At 48.9% G+C, this 18,480-nt stretch overlaps 2 protein-coding genes across 12 annotated transcripts in view; one reads left to right on the top strand and one right to left on the bottom strand.

Moving 5' to 3' along the window:
- The window catches only part of GSE1 (Gse1 coiled-coil protein), a 395,186-nt gene extending 387,016 nt beyond the window's left edge, over window positions 1-8,170 (top strand). For all 10 annotated transcript variants that reach the window (XM_081511539.1, XM_081511538.1, XM_081511540.1 and 7 more), the window contains 3 exons: window positions 943-1,215; window positions 3,646-3,749; window positions 4,373-8,170. In XM_081511539.1, the coding sequence (XP_081367665.1) occupies window positions 943-1,215; window positions 3,646-3,749; window positions 4,373-4,507 (512 nt within the window). In that variant the 3' untranslated portion in view covers window positions 4,508-8,170. The remainder of the gene's footprint in view (window positions 1-942; window positions 1,216-3,645; window positions 3,750-4,372) is intronic.
- The window catches only part of GINS2 (GINS complex subunit 2), a 37,124-nt gene continuing 20,530 nt past the window's right edge, over window positions 1,887-18,480 (bottom strand). Inside the window, exons 3-6 of one of the 2 annotated variants that reach the window (XR_014059947.1) lie at window positions 12,556-12,655; window positions 9,765-9,891; window positions 9,216-9,618; window positions 1,887-6,108 (exon numbers count right to left, since the gene is read on the bottom strand). Coding sequence is in view for 1 of the 2 variants with exons in the window: in XM_081511549.1 (XP_081367675.1) it covers window positions 9,493-9,618; window positions 9,765-9,891; window positions 12,556-12,655 (353 nt within the window). In the remaining variant the exon portion in view is untranslated. Of the gene's footprint in view, window positions 6,109-9,010; window positions 9,619-9,764; window positions 9,892-12,555; window positions 12,656-18,480 lie in introns of those variants that run through there. The other variant, XM_081511549.1, reaches the window with a different exon arrangement.

The following is an 18,480-nucleotide window of genomic DNA, read 5'->3' as shown; positions in this document are numbered from 1 at the left end:
TCAGTACGTTTCATTCCCACTGAATCAGAAGTTGAAACTGACTAGAAAAGAATGCTCAGGGATCAACAGCTGAGAGAAAATTATGTGATTATTATTTTCACATTATTTTGCCAAAACAATTTTAAAAATTTCCCTCCTACGACTGGCAGTAAAAAACTGAATAGATGAAGAAGCGTTTTCAGATAAACAGGTGTGACGGTGTCAGTATCCTTCAGGTAAAATAATGCTGTCAGCAGGGATGAAATGAAAAAGTGAAGGGTAGTGGTTTTTTATGTGGATTTAAAAAAAAAAAAAACTCTCCTCTATTGGATATTTGTTGTGAGTTCAGAGTCGTATTTTTCAAGAAAGGAAATGTTTTGGCTGTGTGACTAAATTAAACCCCTGTGCTCCCTCTAAGACACACCCACAGAGGCTTTTCAGCAGCTTAAGGATTTAACTTTTCCTGCCTGATCTCAGGCCTTCCCTGACTTTACACTTGACTGTTTCCTCGGGACTTGAGCGTCATCCATCCCCTGCCATTTTGGGCCTTACGGGTCCACTAACTGCCCAAGTCTGCCATCCGCACAGGGAGGTGGAGCAGACCTGGTCTAGACAGGCACAGCCCGTTCAGACTCTTGGTAGCACGGGGTGTGCTTGGGGACCAGAGCGCCTGTGTGTCCTGGGAGAGGGGACTGACGCTTACTGAGGCCGGACGCTTTACAGACCAGGGCGGTGCGGCTCGTAGCCTAACCCAGCCGAGCTCGCCGGCACAGCGTGGGGACCTGGACCCAGCTCTGCCACCATCCCGGCGGCGCTCTCCAGCCTTTCTGATGGAGCCATCTCTGGTCTCCGAAGGGCACAGGCCTCGCGCCGCTCCGTCGTGTCTGCTGGGACCTGTTGACCGTGTCACCTGCCCCCGGGGCGTGTCCCCGGGGCCCTGTGACAGCCGTCTCCCCTCCTCAGGAAGCGCAGCCATGCTGTCGGCGGAGCAGAACCACAAGGTTGACGCGTCCGTCCACTACAACCTCCCTGAGTTGCAGTCCTCCAGCCGCCTGCCTCCGCCCCAGCATAATGGGCAGCAGGAGCCCCCCACCAGCAGGAAGGGCCCCCTGGGGCAGGAGATGGACCCAGACTCGGAGGAGGAGGAGGACGGAGAGGACGACGACGAGGACCCCCCCAGGCGCAAGTGGCAGGGGATTGAGGCCATTTTGGAAGCTTACCAGGAACACGTGGAAGGTACAGAGGGCCGGGGAGGCGGCCAGGGGCCCAGGGAGGATGTACCGGGAGGCTCAGCAGGCTCACGGTGGCTGCCAGTTTCCACCGCCAGGCTGGGGACTGAGTGACAAGGCCCCGGGTTCCTCGGCCACAGCAGATAGGAACCTCAGAACCGCTCCTCGGGCTTCCGGGGTGCCCGGGCTAGCTTGCAACAGCCATTCCTCACGGGCAGACGTCCTCCCTGGAGGAACCTAAGTGCTGAGTGCCTGCCCCACCCGGCGTGACAGTACGGACCTGGGCCTGCTCGCCCCGCCATGTCCTGTCATGCTTCTGAACATCCTGTCCGTCCTCGCGCTGTGGCTACACACACAGGTCCTAAAAAAGGCAGTGTTTCACCCAGCCGAGCCCAGGTCTCCCTCTCTGGCACGCCTCGCGGGCTGTGTGTCTCAGGACGCGCCCACAGGCCCTCGTCCTCCTGGAGCAGCACTTAGCGCAGGAGGTGAGCTCTTGTCGGCCTCCAGAACGTCAGAACCCTGGCCGTCGCCACTTCCAAATTCTACTTATTACCGTATTGTAGAGAAGTTTTTATCATGAATATCATGATCATTTCAGATATTTTGAAATAAGCATCGTAAAACCAGCTAAGTATTCAATACAATCAAAAAGAATGCCCTCATAGCCACAAGAGTATCAACAGTTATATTTTTTTTATTGAAGTATATAGTTGATTTGTTAGTTCCAGGTATACAGCAAAATCAGTCTGTTACATACACCCACTCTTTTTTAGAATCTTTTCCCATACAGGCCATTAGAATTTTGAGCAGAGTTCTCTGTGTTAATACCAATCTCCCAGTTTATCCCTCACCCTCATAATCATAAGGCTGTTTTCTACATCTCTGACTTTATTTCTGTGTTGTAAATAAGTTCATTTGTACCATTTTTTTAGATTCCACATATAATATGTGGAATCATGTATTCGTGATATACTTGTCTTCCTCCACCTTACTTCACTCAGTATGACCATCTGTAGGTCTCTCCATGTTGCTGTGAATGGCATTTCATTTTTTCCATGGCTGAGTAGTATTCCATTGTACATATATACCACGTCGTCTTTATCCATTCCTCTGTTGATGGACATTTAGGTTGCTTTCATGTTTTGGCTGTTTAACAGTGCTATTATGAACATAAGATTCCATGTATCTCTTCAAATTATGGTTTTCTCCAGATATATAGCCCCCAGGATTGGGATTGCTGGATCATATGGTAGGTCTCTTTTTAGTTTTTAAAGGCACCTCCATAGTTCTCTTCTTAGTGGCTACACCAGTTTATTTTCCCACCAACAGAGTAGGAGGGTTTTTTTCTCCATACCCTCTCCAGCATTTACTGTAGATCTTTTGATGGCCATTCTGAGTGGTGTGAGGTGGTGGTTTTGATTTGCATGTCTCTGATAATTAGTGATGTTGAGCATCTTTTCAGCCATCTGCATGTCTTCTTTGGAAATATATCTAGTTAGATGTTCACCCAGATGGTGAAGTGGTGGTCCAGTGGTTAAGAATCCACTTTCCAGTGAGGAAAGTGTGGGTTCATTCCCTAGTCAGGGAACCCAAGAATCACTAAGAAAAATAAGGAGGGGGGGGATCTTCACCCATTTTTTGATTAGGTTGTTTTTTTTAAATATTGAGCTACATGAGCTGTTTGTATATTTTGGAGATTAAATTCCTTATTGGTTGCATCTTTTATAAATACTTTCTCCTATACTGTGGGTTGTTTTAATGTTTCCTTGGCTGTGCAAAAGCCTTTAAATTTAATTTGGTCCCACCACTTGTTTTTGTTTTTGTTATTTTAGGAGGCGGATCAAAAAAGAGCTTGCTGCAATTTATGTCAAAGATTCTTCTGCCTATGTTTTCCTCTAAGGGTTTTTATAATAACCAACCTTACATTTAGGTCTTTAATCCGTTTTGAATGTACCTTTGTGTATGGTGTTATAGAGTGTTTTGTTTCATTCTTTTTACATATAGTTGTCTAGTTTTCTCAGCACCACCTATTGAGGAGACTGTTAAAACAGGGATTTATCCTTGAAGATTTAAAGCTCAGTATCTTTTGGAAAGGCAGAGGTTTTACTTTACTCATTAAAACTATAAATTTCTAACAGCTTAAAAGTTTTCATGTCTAACCCTTTTATCTTTCTTTTTGAAAAATGCATCTTAAGGCTATAAGTTATTACTATTTCCTAATCTGCATCCCTTAAATTGCCTTTGGATGCTACGTCCTTGGTCTTTATTCCACTGGGTTGGGTTACTTGAGTGACATCGGGTCACCAGCACGATTGACAGGTCAGGGAGCCATGTGGTCCAAAGGAGAGGACTTGGCCAGCTGCTCTAGAGAGAGGAGACCACGCGCCAGGCCTGGGGCCCTGCATGCAGAAGACGTTACCCTGGCTTGTCTTTTCAGAGCAAGACCTGGAGCGGCAGGTGCTGCAGGCGCAGTGCAGGCGGCTGGAGGCGCAGCACTACAGCCTCAGCCTCACGGCCGAGCAGCTCTCCCACAGCATGGCGGTAAGTCTCAGGAATAAGACTGGCTCTTGGGAGGCTTTCTTGAGTGGTTATCCTCATTCAGCCTTTCGAGCCTGGGTTCAAGAGCACCCATACAGACAAGTTTTGAAGGGAAGTTGTGCTCTTGAGAGATCCAAACAGTATTAGGGGGTAAATTCAGGAATCAGCTGATTGCCCAAGATTTACCTGAGGAGGGAAGTGTCATCTGTTTGCAGAACATGGATCTGGAAGGGCGGGGGTGCTAAGTGCGTGTGCCTTTGGGGGCTGGTGTACTGCCTGTGTCAGTCTCCCCTCCGGGACATGCTCAGGAGAATGGAAGGAGGGAGGAGAGCTCTTGGGACAGGATGGAGCCCCCCATACACACAGCCGTGGCAGTGAGAACCCTGCCGGCTTCCTCCTGCCCATGGGAGGGGGATTGTCGTGTGTTTGGGGCTTGAACATCTTGGCCACTCCTGAAGCAGCAGAAGCTTGGCAGCGACAGGGCTGAAGCTGCAAGAGCAGCAGACACTGCTGCTGGGAGAGCGAGCAGGGCTGGGAGAATCTGAGACTCGGGGGGCAGTTAGAGCGCATCCCACCCCCTTCCTTACTGTGTGAACTGCGGGTTTGACACGAGTCTCTCTCTCCAGGAGCTGAGGAGCCAGAAACAGAAGATTGTTTCAGAACGGGAGCGACTCCAGGCGGAACTGGATCACTTACGGAAGTGCCTTGCGTTGCCTGCGATGCATTGGCCTAGAGGTTACTTCAAGGGCTACCCGAGGTGACGGTTTCCCTTGCACTAGGCCGAACCTATAGTATAGAAATATTATCTATTTTATTACCTTGAATATTTAATATTTTTCACTGGGAGGTTTGACGCTTAAAAAAAAAGAGAATGTGCCATGCATGAAGCAAAGGATTCCAGGCTCCAGAAAAAAAGAACGAACTCACCTTGACTTCAGTGCAGTTGAATCACCTTTGTAATTCAGCAAGCAAGCCGTGTAAGACGCCCACAGTTTCTTCCTTTTTTAAAGGTGGTTTTATCCTTTCCCACGTCGTCATTTCCTAGTCTCAAGATGAAGTTCCATTACCAACACTAAAATTTGACCATTTCCCAGCCCCTGGGTGCGTAAGGTGGAGCGGGCCGCTTTGTGCCGGGTTGTGTGTTGCCAGGTCCTTTGGCCTCAGGAACCCAGGCTGCTCTGGCCGTGGGGTGGCTGGTCTCACTCCTCCCCAGGATTGAGACCTGCTCCAGCAGAAGGAAGGTGGGGTGCATTCTAAGTAAAGGGCTTATTTGTTTCAGTTATTTTTCCGCAAAATTTTCTTCAAAGCAACAGGTCCTAGGAGCACAAAGCAACAGTACTGAAGCCTCACCCAAAGGCTTTTCCCCGGAAAAGCTCTCACCTAAAGTGAATCAACAAACTGAAGGTACCTTTTTATTCCTTCGTGGGGGAAAATGTACAGAGCTCTATGTATACATTTATCCACACCCACCCGATTGTTACTGCGGTGGGGGGTGTTTTCATATAAACGTAAATTTTGAGAGAAAAGTCAAAGGTGCTTCAGCCTTGTACTGTGTATATATATTAAAAAACAAAGTTTTGTATGTTTTTATTACTTTAATTATTGTTATAAAAAGCCTGCCATTTTTAATATGTGGTTTGGGGGGATTTTTTGTTGTTTGTTTTCCTGTTTGGAGGTTTTGTTTGTTTTTGTTTTGTTTTTCTGGGCTAAAAAGAAAACAACCCTTGCTTTTAGTGTTTGTACTGCTGCTGGTCAGGACATTATTGAAGTGTTTTTAAAAATTAAAGAAGAAGAAAAGTAAAAAGAGCTTACCACTGGCGCCTACGTGAGCACTTCATTTTTGAGTTGCACCGGAGAGTGATGTAGAAAGCCATGGTTCCTCCTTCCCTCTCCCCTGGGCCCTCCCGGCTCCCGCAGCCAGCGAGGCGCTGCTGGTCTCCAGCGGGAACCAGGTAGGCGCTGTGTGTGCACCTTCACATGCACGCACGCATGCACGCTTCGTGAGAAGAATCTTTGAGGAGGGGGCAGTTTCTGTGACAGGGTGCTAAGGTGTCTTAGAGCAGTCTCAGCAGGAGCAAAGTAGAAACTCTGTAGGGGCTTAATTTAGATGCACAGCTCTGTAACAGCCTAAAAGCAGGGTGAACTACGTACGACACAACCTCTCCTCGTGGACTTACTGTGATGAGCACAGGAGCTGCTGGAAACGGGGATGATCATATCAGGGCGAAGCGCCGGGCCGGGGGAGCCCTCCCTCCTTGCCCCCGTTGCTGCCGGTTCACGCTGGGTTGCATCTAGATCAAGAAGGCAGCTCTTTCCCCCGTGGGCCTAAACCCGAGGCCAAAGCAGCCAGTGGTTGGTGTGCCTGGGGGAGGGGACCACACATCAGGCCTGGGCGCCCCTCCGCCCTGGCCTGGGGACAGGCTGGCTGACCTTCAGGAAGGCCAGGCGCTGTGACCAGTGGCCACGCCCTCAGCCCAGACCTTAGCTCCGCAGAACAGCTTGCTGGCAGATGGCATTGTGTCACTTTATCTGTTCCCACGCAGTTTGCATTGTATGCCTGCCAAGAATCTTCCAGTTATTAGCAAACTCAGACAAAAAGTGCCACCAGTATTATCAGCAGTCAGCAAGCGCTTTCCTCTCTACAGAAACGACTTGAGAACTGAGAGCTGTTCTGGGGGCCTCTTCCCTTGCAGAGACACGGAGAGCGCCATGTGCCACAGGTGGGGACGGGTGTTTAGAGGGAGCCCCACCGCCAACAGTCAGGGCGAAACATCACTGAATTTCTCTACTTAAAACCTGCTTGCTGTTTCTGAAGGCCTAAGGGTTACATCTTGGCAGTTCCCCCAGTCACCCTCCTCCATCACAGAAAATGTCTGGATGCCTTTGCTCCTGGGCGCTGGTAAAGGGCCTTGGCTAGAAGCAAAGGGAAGAACAGACCTGATGACAAGATGGGAAAAGCACAGCCCCTACCCATCACCACCTGGCGGGGGGCTCCCTTGGCTGCTGTGTGTTGGCTGGGGAGGAGTTCATGGCACACAGGTTAAAAGGACACCTGCCCAGGGGTGGCAGCTCCGTCCCTGAGCTAGTATTAACAGCTTTCCCCTTCCGAGTGGCACCCCCCTCCCCCACCTACCTGTGAGGATCTCTGAATATTCTAGGGCTCAAGAAGTAATACGACAATCAGAATATAAATACAGACCAGTAAGGCAACATGAAAAAGAAAAAAGGGACAGAGGGTCTTGTGAAAACAAAAGTGTACCTCTCTGAGAGACAGTATACCCAGTCATGGCCCCCCCCACCTCCCCACCACCCCCACTGAATAGTTTATAACCTGAAAACTCTTATTCTGAAAGAACATAGTAGCATCAGTTTCTTTTCAGTTTGGGCTTAAAAGCTGAGACAAATATGGAATCCCTGAAGCTTTCTGTTCAGCTATTTCACATTGAGTTTGAAAGACAAAGTTCAGAAATACAGCAAATTTACTCTAGAACTGATTCTGGAACTTTTGTGTCAGTATTTTTGTGACCTGAAGGAGTTGTGCTAAACTTGAGGAGTACCTGCCAAAGCTGAGTCGTGTGGCTCTGTGCATTTAATCAGATCAGTAGAAATGAACTAGAGCTTTCCCCTCACACTTGGCACTGCACGACCTGATCATTTGAGTCTTTGTTTCACAAAAACAGGCAAACTGGCATAAAACATCATAATCTATTATCTCACATAAGTGACCAACAGTTTAGTCTATATTCTAAAGTGTAACAACTGGCAGCATGAAAGTGCTAAAAAGATTATACCCTCAGGGAAATTCAAAGAATATTAAAAGGAGCCCACACCTTCAGCAAACTAGCAAATAATTATACCAGGTAATCTGTGTGTGGAGTGGCGTTCCATCGTGTAGCTCATGATGCTGCCCCATGTCCAAATCTAAGCCACATACACCGTTTCCCTCTGAGCCACGGTTTAAAAGTGTAGACAGTTCCAGGGACCCACCACCAGATGGGGATGGTTAGCACAGGAAGTTGCTCCTCTTAACGGTGTAGTTAGCCACTTAGCAGCAGCCCCGTACCCTTCCAGTAACCAAGCTGTTGACGTCACTGCTTGCAGTAGCCTGTCCCCCTCCTTCCGATCCAGTGCTGAACTGACCTCCTTAACTCTGCCTTGAGCCGAGGAGGACCACGCTACCAGCCCACTGCTCTGCTGCGCCTGTGCTAACTGCTAGGACAGTCAACCAGGACTCGGGGGGAGGAGGAACGGTGCCTCGGTCACTCTGGGGGCAGTTTAGATGCTGTGAAATTAAACCTGTTCTAAGTGTACTTGTTTGAATTAACTGTATTGTAATATTATTTGTTGAATGTAGTAATTAGGTATTTATGAATATATTGCTGTAATTTCTGACAACATCCAGAAAATAAAATCTTCCTAAATCATGTTGAGAAAAGTCTTTTTTATGTTATAGTAAGGGGAAAAAATAACGATTCTACAGCTTTACAAGTGTGAAGACAGATTCAACTGGACCTCAGCCCAGTTTTAGGAGAGGGGGTGTAACTATGGAGACAAGTCTCCTGGGTCCTAGTCCCTCTGTGTGGCCCTTCAGTGCTCAGACACAAGCTGCTGTTGAGAGGGACATCTGGGGACCAACCTGGGACGGAGAAGTAGTGCCCAAGTAACGAAGTAAGTTGAGTTTTAAACACTGAAGGGTAAAAACACCAGCAGGCATTCCTCAGGCCCACTTGGTCATGTGATCACACACATACCCCACCCCCACCTCCCCCAGAAACCCTGGAGATGGCAGGTGAGACTGTTGAGAAGCAGCTGATGACTGAACCTGCTCGTTACAGGACTGGACAGTCATTGCCCCCCACCCCTGACTTGAGGGAAGGTACTTTCAGTAAGGAACCGAGCGGTGCTACAGCTGAAGATTCTCCTAGAGAAAAACAGGACTCTGGCCTGAGCCAAGGCTGCCTCAAGCAGGCTGTCCCCTCTGTCCACCAAGAACCACAGCACAGGCCCCATTTTCCCCTGGCGTCGCGTCTTCAGCTTCACTTACACACACATGGAATTCATTTTCCCTACTTTCTTGCTGATAAACAACCTTTTAGACCTTAACCCAGAAGCAGCCAAGCAAACAAGAGACACCCAAGAGTGTGGGTCGGAAGTGCACACTACACTGTCTGCTAAACCTCTCAGTCTGGTCTGTCAGATCCTCCTAGCCACTGAGCCTGCTCCCTTCATGTGGGAGTGATGCAGGAAAAAAACCCAAAGAGAACTGGGTGATTCCACCTTTATTGGGTATCGGGGCTTAATGAGAAACACGGGTCACCGTCACTAGCTGAGTGCTCATGGGCAGTCCCACACTGTGAACAGTCTCTGTGGAAGACTCTGAATGCAGCCCAAGAGAAAGCCCGTGGCCACATCACCATCCTGCCGTATCTCTTATCTTAAAAGCAACACCCGCCATCACTGAACGCTCACCTGCACACGACCATCTGCTGGGGGACTTGCTGTCTGCCAGTGCTTTTTCTTCCCCCATGAAAGGCAGCTGGCTCCCAGACACACGAGGAATTACAGAATGTCTCGACTGAGCATAAGCCTGTTGCTTTCCAACCAGTCACTGCACTTTTTTTCATAGATTCAGAAGTGGTCTAGAACTCCAGAAACGTGAGTATCTCGGTCATGTCCCGAATGCTCACACCGCCTGGTGGGTGCGCCTCCTGCCAGCAGACGCGGGCCTGGACAAAGCAGTCCCCGCCTAGAAGTCCTGAGACTGGGCGCTGTCTGAAGGCTGCAGGTTTGTGCGGAGTTTGTACATGTGGTTGAGCGCTTGTGTGAGGAAAGCCCCGCTGGTGTTGATCTCCATCAGGGTCAAGTTATCCAGCTAAATGTGAGGGAAAACAGCTGGTTTAGTTTTTGATTTCAAGAAAGGTTAAATCTACTGGATAAAAATAAAGAACAAATGAGCAATGATTTTCTGAAAGCCGGCTAGGGCATCAGCTCCGGAGCCTCCCTGCCCGTCGTGCGCACCTTGGCGTGTGCCTCCTGCTGCCTCACGAAGCTGTCGGCAGACACCCGGAACTTGGCTATGCGAGTGTCCCACACGTCCTTGATCAGGGTCCGGATCTCATCTGCTTTTGGGATGTTGTCTGAAGCACTAAAGGAAGAAAAGGTAAGATAAATTGCACAGGGAAACATGCAGTAAATTAAGCAAACATCCAGGGAGAAGTGGCTTATTCCTAAACACTGCTTAGATTTAGACAGAAATGCAGAAGCTGTTTGAGGCTCAAAGTCTGTTTCGCTTTTCAGTTTTAAAATGTAAGAATTTCTAGCAGTTAAGCTTGGTGCCAGGAAAATTCAGCCAGGATGCTCACCAAGTTGGCTGTGCTCATACTAGCTGTCCTGGGCAGCCTGCAGTACAAGGACTTCTGTTTATTCACCAAAAAAATTGAGGTATCGGAGCAGCAGCTCTGAGCTGGTCCTCCTCTGTCTCGGGATAACTGGGTGCTCTGTACAATTCCCACCTAGAATGCATCTCTTTCGAAGGCCGGCTCAGAGGTCGTGACCTCTAATGCTAATACCCCAGGGCTATAGCCCCCCAGGGAAAGCAGACGAAAGCTGTGTGCCAGGCACAGTCCTCTGCACTACAGAGCACTTCTATCCTCATAGAAGCTCATGAAGGACAGAGACCGTCCTGCTCTACAGAGACAACAAAGACACATTTACAAAAATTACAAAACAAAAAGCAAATCAGCATAAATAGCACACCCATACATAGCAAATTTGGGGTAAAAGTCTGGCCTGGAGTCCACGCAGGGCACTGACAGCCTTCCTGTGACACATTTTTAAACTAACCTTAACCTCTAAAGGAAGAGACAACCTAAGACAAAAGCAGAGGCCAACATCCTTCACCAGGCGTCCGGGGATGAACTCCAGGGACTACAGGCTGCATGAGCCTCCAGAGGCTATAATGAGCTCACAAGTGGAGGCGAAGAGTCAGTGGTATAAAACTGATGTATATTTTATTTAAGACATAAACATTTGGATCTTACAGTCTGAACAGCAGGTGAAGGAACAAAGGCCCACAGCTCCTTGTGAACTGCACTGCAGAACAAAGGCCCCTTCGCTGAATGAATGACTCTAAGGAAACGGGTTTTGATAGTAACTATGTACCTGATACCCTAAAACCTAAAGATGCGCAGACCTTCCCTCTGCTTCTGTATTCTCCTTTCTGAAGTCACTCCCCTGCTGAGGCAGCCCTCTGGGTCTTCTGAATGACACCCCCTCCCACCCATGCCTGAACATCCTCCTGGAGACACAGCTTCCGCTCCCCTGCCCTCACCAGGTATGTGGGTCCCAGCAGCCCCGCTCTACAGCCCTGGGCTCTTCACCTTCTGTCCTGCCTACACCCTCTCCCCTAATACGTGTCCCTCCATCCTCCGAGCCACAGAGCCCTTCCCGGGCAGCGCCAGGCGTGAGGGCTGCATCAGGCTGTTCTAACAGATTATCACACACACCAGGTAACAGGGCCACGTCTCTACCCCACAGAACTGGAACTCGGGCCTACAGGACCAATTCCACTGCTAGTAGGACACTTAGCATGTTGTACAAGGAGAGTGTTGTGAACTGCGCAACTGCTGCCTCAAGTCAACTCAAGGACAAGCCCAGGACGTGATGCAAGTCTCCACTTGAATCCGCAGTGCCGTGCACGGGACCCAGCCTTCGCTGTTCTACAGCAGGCAGCAGTCCAATTTCCATTCTGGACCTGCCCTTGAATTCACCAATTAAAAGGTTCTCAGCGTTTGAAAAGCTTGGCATTGTGCAGACTACATTCTAAGTTGCTCCTAAGCAACGCTGTCTATATTTGCCTGCTTTCTCCGCTGATTCATTCATTCATTCACAAACACGTGAGCAACAAACATGTGAGCACCAGGCACTGCTGGGGCACAAGACAGTCTGTGAGAACAGGGGGCAGGGGCAGAGGAGTGGCACAGGCAGGCGGCGGCGAGAGAAGAGCAGCTGACAAGGGCTACGGAAGGTGCAGAGCTGCCCTGGAGACAGGGATGAGGACAGGCATGCTTACCTGGGGGGGGACCTGTGCTAAACCCAGGAGGGAGGCGGGGACAGGGGACTCGCTGGGCAGAGGGACGGGGCAGTGTACAGGCACATGTGCGCTCTGAGGACCTGGACCTTCTCCTTAGGTGCAGAAGTGAGAGAGGCCAGTGTGACCCCGGACCCTGGAGAGTCAGAGGAAGGCCTACAGAGCTGTGAGAGGAGGAAGAGGGGGGCCAGGCTATGCGGCGTGAACACCACGAGCAGGACTACAAGCCTGGAGAGGCTCCAGAGGGCAGGGGAGGCCCACGGCAGCCTTCTCTACAGAAGAGCCCTCTGGCTGAGTGAGAAGCCGACAGGGAGCTGTCCCAGGGGCCTTCCCATCCAGCTCAGGGTCATAGGCAGACGGGAGCCCTGGCCCTTCCCTGTGCAGGAGACGGGAGAGCTCAGACACACAGGCCCCAAGGAGAAGAGGGGTGCAGCCTGACTAACATGGTAATTGCCATGAAGGAAAAGCCACTGTTAGATAGGGAGGGATTGATATGGAGTCCAGTAACAAGAGACGGTTAGGATGCAGAACAGAAAGAACAAGGGGTTCACCAGGAGAGGGAAGGAAAAGGGGAAGCAGGAGAGTCAGAGCCCAGCCAGTGTGTGTGCGCCCAATGCCTCCCAGGCTGAGGGCTGGGGTGGAGCGGGGTCCAGACCTGCCGGCTCCCCTGGGAACGAGCATGGAGCACCGACGGGCTGTGGGCTCCACTGAGCTACTCACTGATTTAACAGCAGTTTGGTGAGCTCCATGTAGTAAGGGCTGGGCATAGGCGTAAAAGTTTCTTCCTTTCGTTCATGATCTCGAATCTTCTCCAACTTTTCTGAAATTTACAAGTGAACACATTTTACCATGACCATAAGCAACATATATATTCAAAACCTTCCAAATTTACCAAGTGGGTTTCCCAGGTGGCACAGTGGTAAAGAACACACCTGCCCAAGTACTTATGTTACCTAGTCGATCAACTAACAGAAAAAAGAAAAAAAAAACACTTTTTGAAATATCATTTATTATCACTAACTAGATATTACAGGGCTGATTTCCTCAAACCTCTAAGCATCTCTTAGAGAAGGTGGTAGATTTGGGTCATAGCTGTTGCTGGGCCTGCAGAACATATGACAGAATAGTCAGAGCCACAAGGTCTTTTCTCGGGGAGAGTGAAGTATTCTACCTTTGATGCAAGCAGAGATGATAGTAACTAGGGACTGGCGAAGTTTCCTTCTTCATAGCAAACCTTGTTTAGCACTTCCCTGGTGGCACAGTGGATAAGAATACACCTGCCAACGCAGTGGATGTGGGTTTGATCCCTGGTCCCGGAAGATTCCACATGCCCTGGAGCTAAGCTTAGAGCCTGTGCTCTGCAACAAGAGAAGCCACCACAGTGAGAAGCCCGTGCACTGCAACTGAGAGGAGTCCCCGCTGGCTGCAACTAGAGAGCCTGCACAGCAAGGAAGATTCCACACAACCAGATATTAAAAAACAAACACTGCTCAGAAGAGAGCAAGACAACCTACAATTAAGAGGGGGTTGAAAGCCCCAAATCTGGAACCAAAGTGCTGAGTCCAGTTCCACCCAGCAGGAGCATGCCACACTGCCCCCCCACCCGTCCTTCCTCCTGGGTGAGAAACCCCGGTCCTGAATCAGGCTGCTGCCGTGGCGAAGGCATGCACACGCCACTCTGCCGTGGGGGCTCCTCTGAGATGACTGGCCACCCATCCCCAGGGCCCCCGGGGCCCACCCCCTGCCATCCTTAACACCCCCTCCCCCGCCCCTGTTTGGCCACTCACATCCCGCCCACCCTCTCCAGCCTTCTCCCCGACGCTGCAGCACCGCCACATGCCGAGGGGCACACTGCACCCTCTCACTGCACAGAACACGGCCATGGCAGCTGTCTTCACTGCTGAGTGAGCCCTGTCTCACTCACCAGTCCGTCAACCTCCATGCAGCGCCTTCCGTCTTAAAAAGAAAACTCTCCTCTGATGCCCCAAGGTCCACGCCCCTCTCCCAGTCAAGCCCACGCTGGCCCCAGTCTCAGGAAATGGCACCCCCAGCTCCGTCAGCGACCCTGGTGGGCACCCTCATTTCTCTATGATCCCGTGGCCTGTCCCCCACCAAATCCTGCCCATCCTGTCTTCAAAACACACCTGGACCCCAGCCACGTCTGCCCACCTCCATAAACCCAGTGGTCGGGCCACCCTGAGCTCCTGTTTGTGACCCCCGACTGCCCTCTCTCCACACTTGTCTTCCCCACACCACAGACAGACTCTCCCTTTTTACATCTGCCTCAGAGGATAAAACACCTCTGTCTGATCTCTGCAGCAGAGACCGACAACACCCATTGTGGCCCAGGGTGGAACAGCAGCAGCTCGCACATCTCTGCTGGGTCACAAGAGCGGCTCGACCACGCTGCAGGGCTGCTGAGCGGCTCCTCCGAGAGCGAGCAGTCTGCCCTGTGAGCTGGCAGTTCCAGGGCTCTAGGCGTTTATTTACTGAAGAGAAATAAAAACAAATGCCCACAAAAAGACTCAGACACGACTGTTCACAAAGCAGCCTTGATCACAATAGCCTAAAATGGGGAACAACCCACAAACATGCACCAACAGAAGAAGGCGGACAAGCTGTGGAATACTCACACAATGAGTGAAACATTATTCAGGATAAAAGAATAAGCTAACAACACATGCAACAACAGGGGCAATGAATCTCAAGAACATCATGTTGAATTAAAGAAGTCAGAGCAAGGGCTTCCCTGGTGGTCCAGCGGCGAAGATGTCGCACTCCCAGGGCCGGGGTCCTGGGTTAGAGCCCACACGCCAGAACTAAAAAGGGTTCACACACCACAGCTGAGACCTAGTGCAGCCAAATAAATATTGAAAAGAAGTGAGAGCAAAAACTGACATGCTAGATGATTCCATTTGTATGCCATCCAAGAACAGGTAGAACTAATCTACGGCAGCAGCAGCAGCAGCGGGCCCCTCGTGGACTGATGAGTGATGCCCACTCCTGTCCCCACAGGACGGCCCAGGCCCGTGAGAAGGCCCAGAGTAACTCTCCCCACACGTTCCCTCTGACTCGGGCCTCCCAGCAGGCAGGTTCTTGCTCCACGTCACCTGGGGTTGGAATAGGCCAGAAAGGGAAGAAGTGCCAATAGAACCAGGACCTTGGTGTGTGGGGAGCCGAGGGGGGCAGTGTCCGTGCTTTAAAAAAAAAAGCCCTCAAAGCCTAACGAACTAGTTTCCTGTCATGTTTCTGGACCACCAGCTTCATGCACCCCTTTGGGATATGGACTGAAGACAAAATGCTCACGCAGTCTTCCTCAACCTATATTTGAGTCACACCTGGCTTCAAGTGTTCAAGCTTCTAGGAGGCAGGGGCCCCTGGGTGATTCCCAAAGGGAAGGGGACAGTCAAACTCATTCACGGGCTTTTCAAATTCTATACTCCCCCAATCCCAACCCTAAATAAATTTGAGATTCTTCTCTGTAATGAGCCATTCATATCTCCAAGGTGAGGAAAAGCCTGCAAAGGTTTAGGATAAAGACAGACTGCCTCTTTGACCCAGTATTTTCCTTTTTTGTTTTTTCCAACACCTTTATACTGAGGCATAATCAACATACCACGCAATTCACCCATTCAATGGTTTTTAATATAGTCACAGAGTTGTGCACCCATCACTTCAATAGACTTTACAGTATCTTCACCACCCCAAAAGGAACCCCATAATCTTTCTATCACCCACTCAAACCTCCATCCCTAGGCAACCACTAATTCCCCTTGTCTTTATGGATATGCCTGCTCAGGACAATTCATCATATAAATTGAATAATACAATATTTGGTCTTTGTGTCTTCCCCCACCCCTGCCACTTAATGTAACATTTTCAAGGTTCATCTGTGTTTGTACCCTATGTCACAACCTCTTACCTTGAGATGGCCAAAACAGTACTGCCTTGTATGGATGATGCCTTATTTTCATGCATTCTCTCTAATGTAATGCATTCTTTGTAATGACTCAGTTCCTCATGCTGGTCTATACTTATTTTTTTTAATTAGAATAAATGTTCCCTTAAATTCGTATAACATCTTCAGTTTTAAAGCAAGTGCAGCTGATAGTGGAGACAAGATGGCAGAGTAGAGGGACGTGAGCTCATCATCTCTTCTTATGAAGACACCAAAATCACAACTAGGTGCTGAACAACCATCGACAAAAAAAAAAAATGCTGGGACCTACCAAAAAAGATATCCTACATCCAAAGACAAAGTAGAAGCCACAATGAAATGGCAGGTGGGCTACAAGTGACATGAAATCTATTACCACACCTCTCAGGTGGGCAACCCACAAACTGGAAAGTAATTATATCCCAGAGGTTCTTCCACAGGAGTGAAAATTCTGAGCCCCAGGTCATACTCCCCTTACTGGGGGTCTAGCAACTAGAGGAGGAGCCCCCAGAGCATCTGATTTTGAAGACAAGCAAGAACTGGTCTCAGGAATTCCACAAAACAGGGGGAAGCAGAAACTCCACTCTTGGAGGGTGCACACCAGGAATGAGGGGAAAAAGCAGTGACCTCATAAAAACTTAGACCAGATTTACCTGCTGGTACTGGAGGCTGGGGCCCTCATTATACTCAAAAGTTGTTGCACAGCAAAGGAAACCATAAAGAAAAATAAAAGCCACAGATAGGAGAAAATATTTGCAAATGAAGTGACCTTCAAGGGCTTAATCTGCAAAATTTACAAACAACTCATACAACTCATGGACAAGGCAATGGCAACCCACTCCAGTACTCTTGCCTGGAAAATCCCACGGAAGGGGGAGCCTGGTAGGCTGCAGTCCACTGGGTCGCTAGGAGTCGGACACGACTGAGTGACTTCACTTTCACTTTTCACTTTCATGCATCGGAGAAGGAAATGGCAACCCACTCCGGTGTTCTTGCCTGGAGAATCCCAGGGACGGAGAAGCCTGGTGGGCTGCCGTCTGTGGGGTCGCACAGAGTCGGACACAACTGAAGCGACTTAGCAGTAGCAGCAGCAGCAGCATACAACTCAACAACAACAACAAAACGAACAATCCAATCAAAATGGGCAGAGTGCTTCCTCGGTCGCTCAGTGGTAAAAAATCCACCTGCCGATGCAGGAGACGCAGGACTGATGCCTGGTCTGGGAAGAATGCACATGCCCTGAAGCAACTCAGCCTGTGCACAACTACTGAGCCCACATGCTGCAACTACTGAAGCCACACACTCCAGAGCCCACGCTCCACAGTAAGAAGTCACTGCAATGAGGAGCCCACCACCACTCTGGAGAGTAGCCCCAGCTGCCTGCAAGTAGAGAAAAGCCCGAGCAGCAGAGAAGACCCAGCACAGCCAAAATAAAGAAGCTATTTTTAAAAAATGGACAGAAGATCTAAATAGGTATTTCTCCAAAGGAGACAGAGAGGGCAAAAAGCACATGAAAAGATGCTCAGCTCTCTAATTATTGTTGCTGTTGTTCAGTCGCTCAGTCGTGTCCAACTCTTTGCAAACCCATGGGCTGCAGAAATGCAAATCAAACCTACAATGAGATTATCACCTCACACCAGTCAGAATAGCCATCACCAAAAAGCCTACATACAATAAATGCTGGAGAAGATGTGAAGAAGAGGGAACCCTCCTACACTGCTGGTGGGAATGTAAATTAGTGCAGCCACTATGGAGACCAGTATGGAGGTTCCTTAAAAAACTAAAACTAGAGCTAGCGTGTGATCCAGTAGTCCCAATCCTGGTCATGTAGAAACACATGAGAAACACATATACCGTATGATATGGCTTATACGTGAAGTCTAAAACAAAACATACAAATGAATTTATTTACAAATTTGAAACAGACTCACAAAAAACAATCATTAGCAAAAAGGAACAGAGGACAGGAGGGATAAATTGGGAGTGGGAAAATGACACACACACACACACACAACTATATATAAAATAAATAACCAACAGGGACCAACTGTAGAATACAGGGAACTCTGCTCACTATTCTGCAATAACTGAAATGGGAAAGGAATACAAAAAAGGTAGATACATGTATATATACAACTGACACTATGCTGTACACCTGAAACTAACACAACTTTATTAATCAACTAAACTGCAATATAAAGTAAAAATTAAAAATAAAAATAAACAAATGGGACCTAATTAAACTCAAAAGCTTTTACACAGCAAAGGAAATGATTAAAAAAATGAAAAGACCCATGGAATGGGAGAAAATACTTGTAAATGATTAGACCCATGAGGGATCAATCTCCAAATTTACAAACAGCTCAGGCAGTTCAATACAAAAATAAACAATCCAATCAATAAATGGGGAGAAGATTCAACAAAGAACACATACAGTTGTGCAAGAAACACATGGGAAGATGCTCAATATCACTAATTATTAGCCGAATGCAAATGAAAACTACTATGAGATATTACTTCACATCAGTCAGAAAGGCCATCATCAAGTGTACAAACAATAAATGCTGGAGACGAGGTGGAGAAAAGGGAACCCTCCTACACTACTGGTAGCAATGTAAGTTGGTGCAGCCAATATAGAGGCCAGTAGGAGGTTGCTCAGAAATCCAAAAACAGAGCTACCACATGGTCCAGCAATCCCACTCCTGGGA

The sequence above is a fragment of the Giraffa tippelskirchi genome, chromosome 7 (assembly GCF_054371585.1).
Source record: "Giraffa tippelskirchi isolate mGirTip1 chromosome 7, T2T-mGirTip1v1.2.pri, whole genome shotgun sequence".
NCBI classification, from domain to species: Eukaryota; Metazoa; Chordata; class Mammalia; order Artiodactyla; family Giraffidae; genus Giraffa; species Giraffa tippelskirchi.
This window is presented reverse-complemented; position numbering and strand designations above follow the sequence as displayed.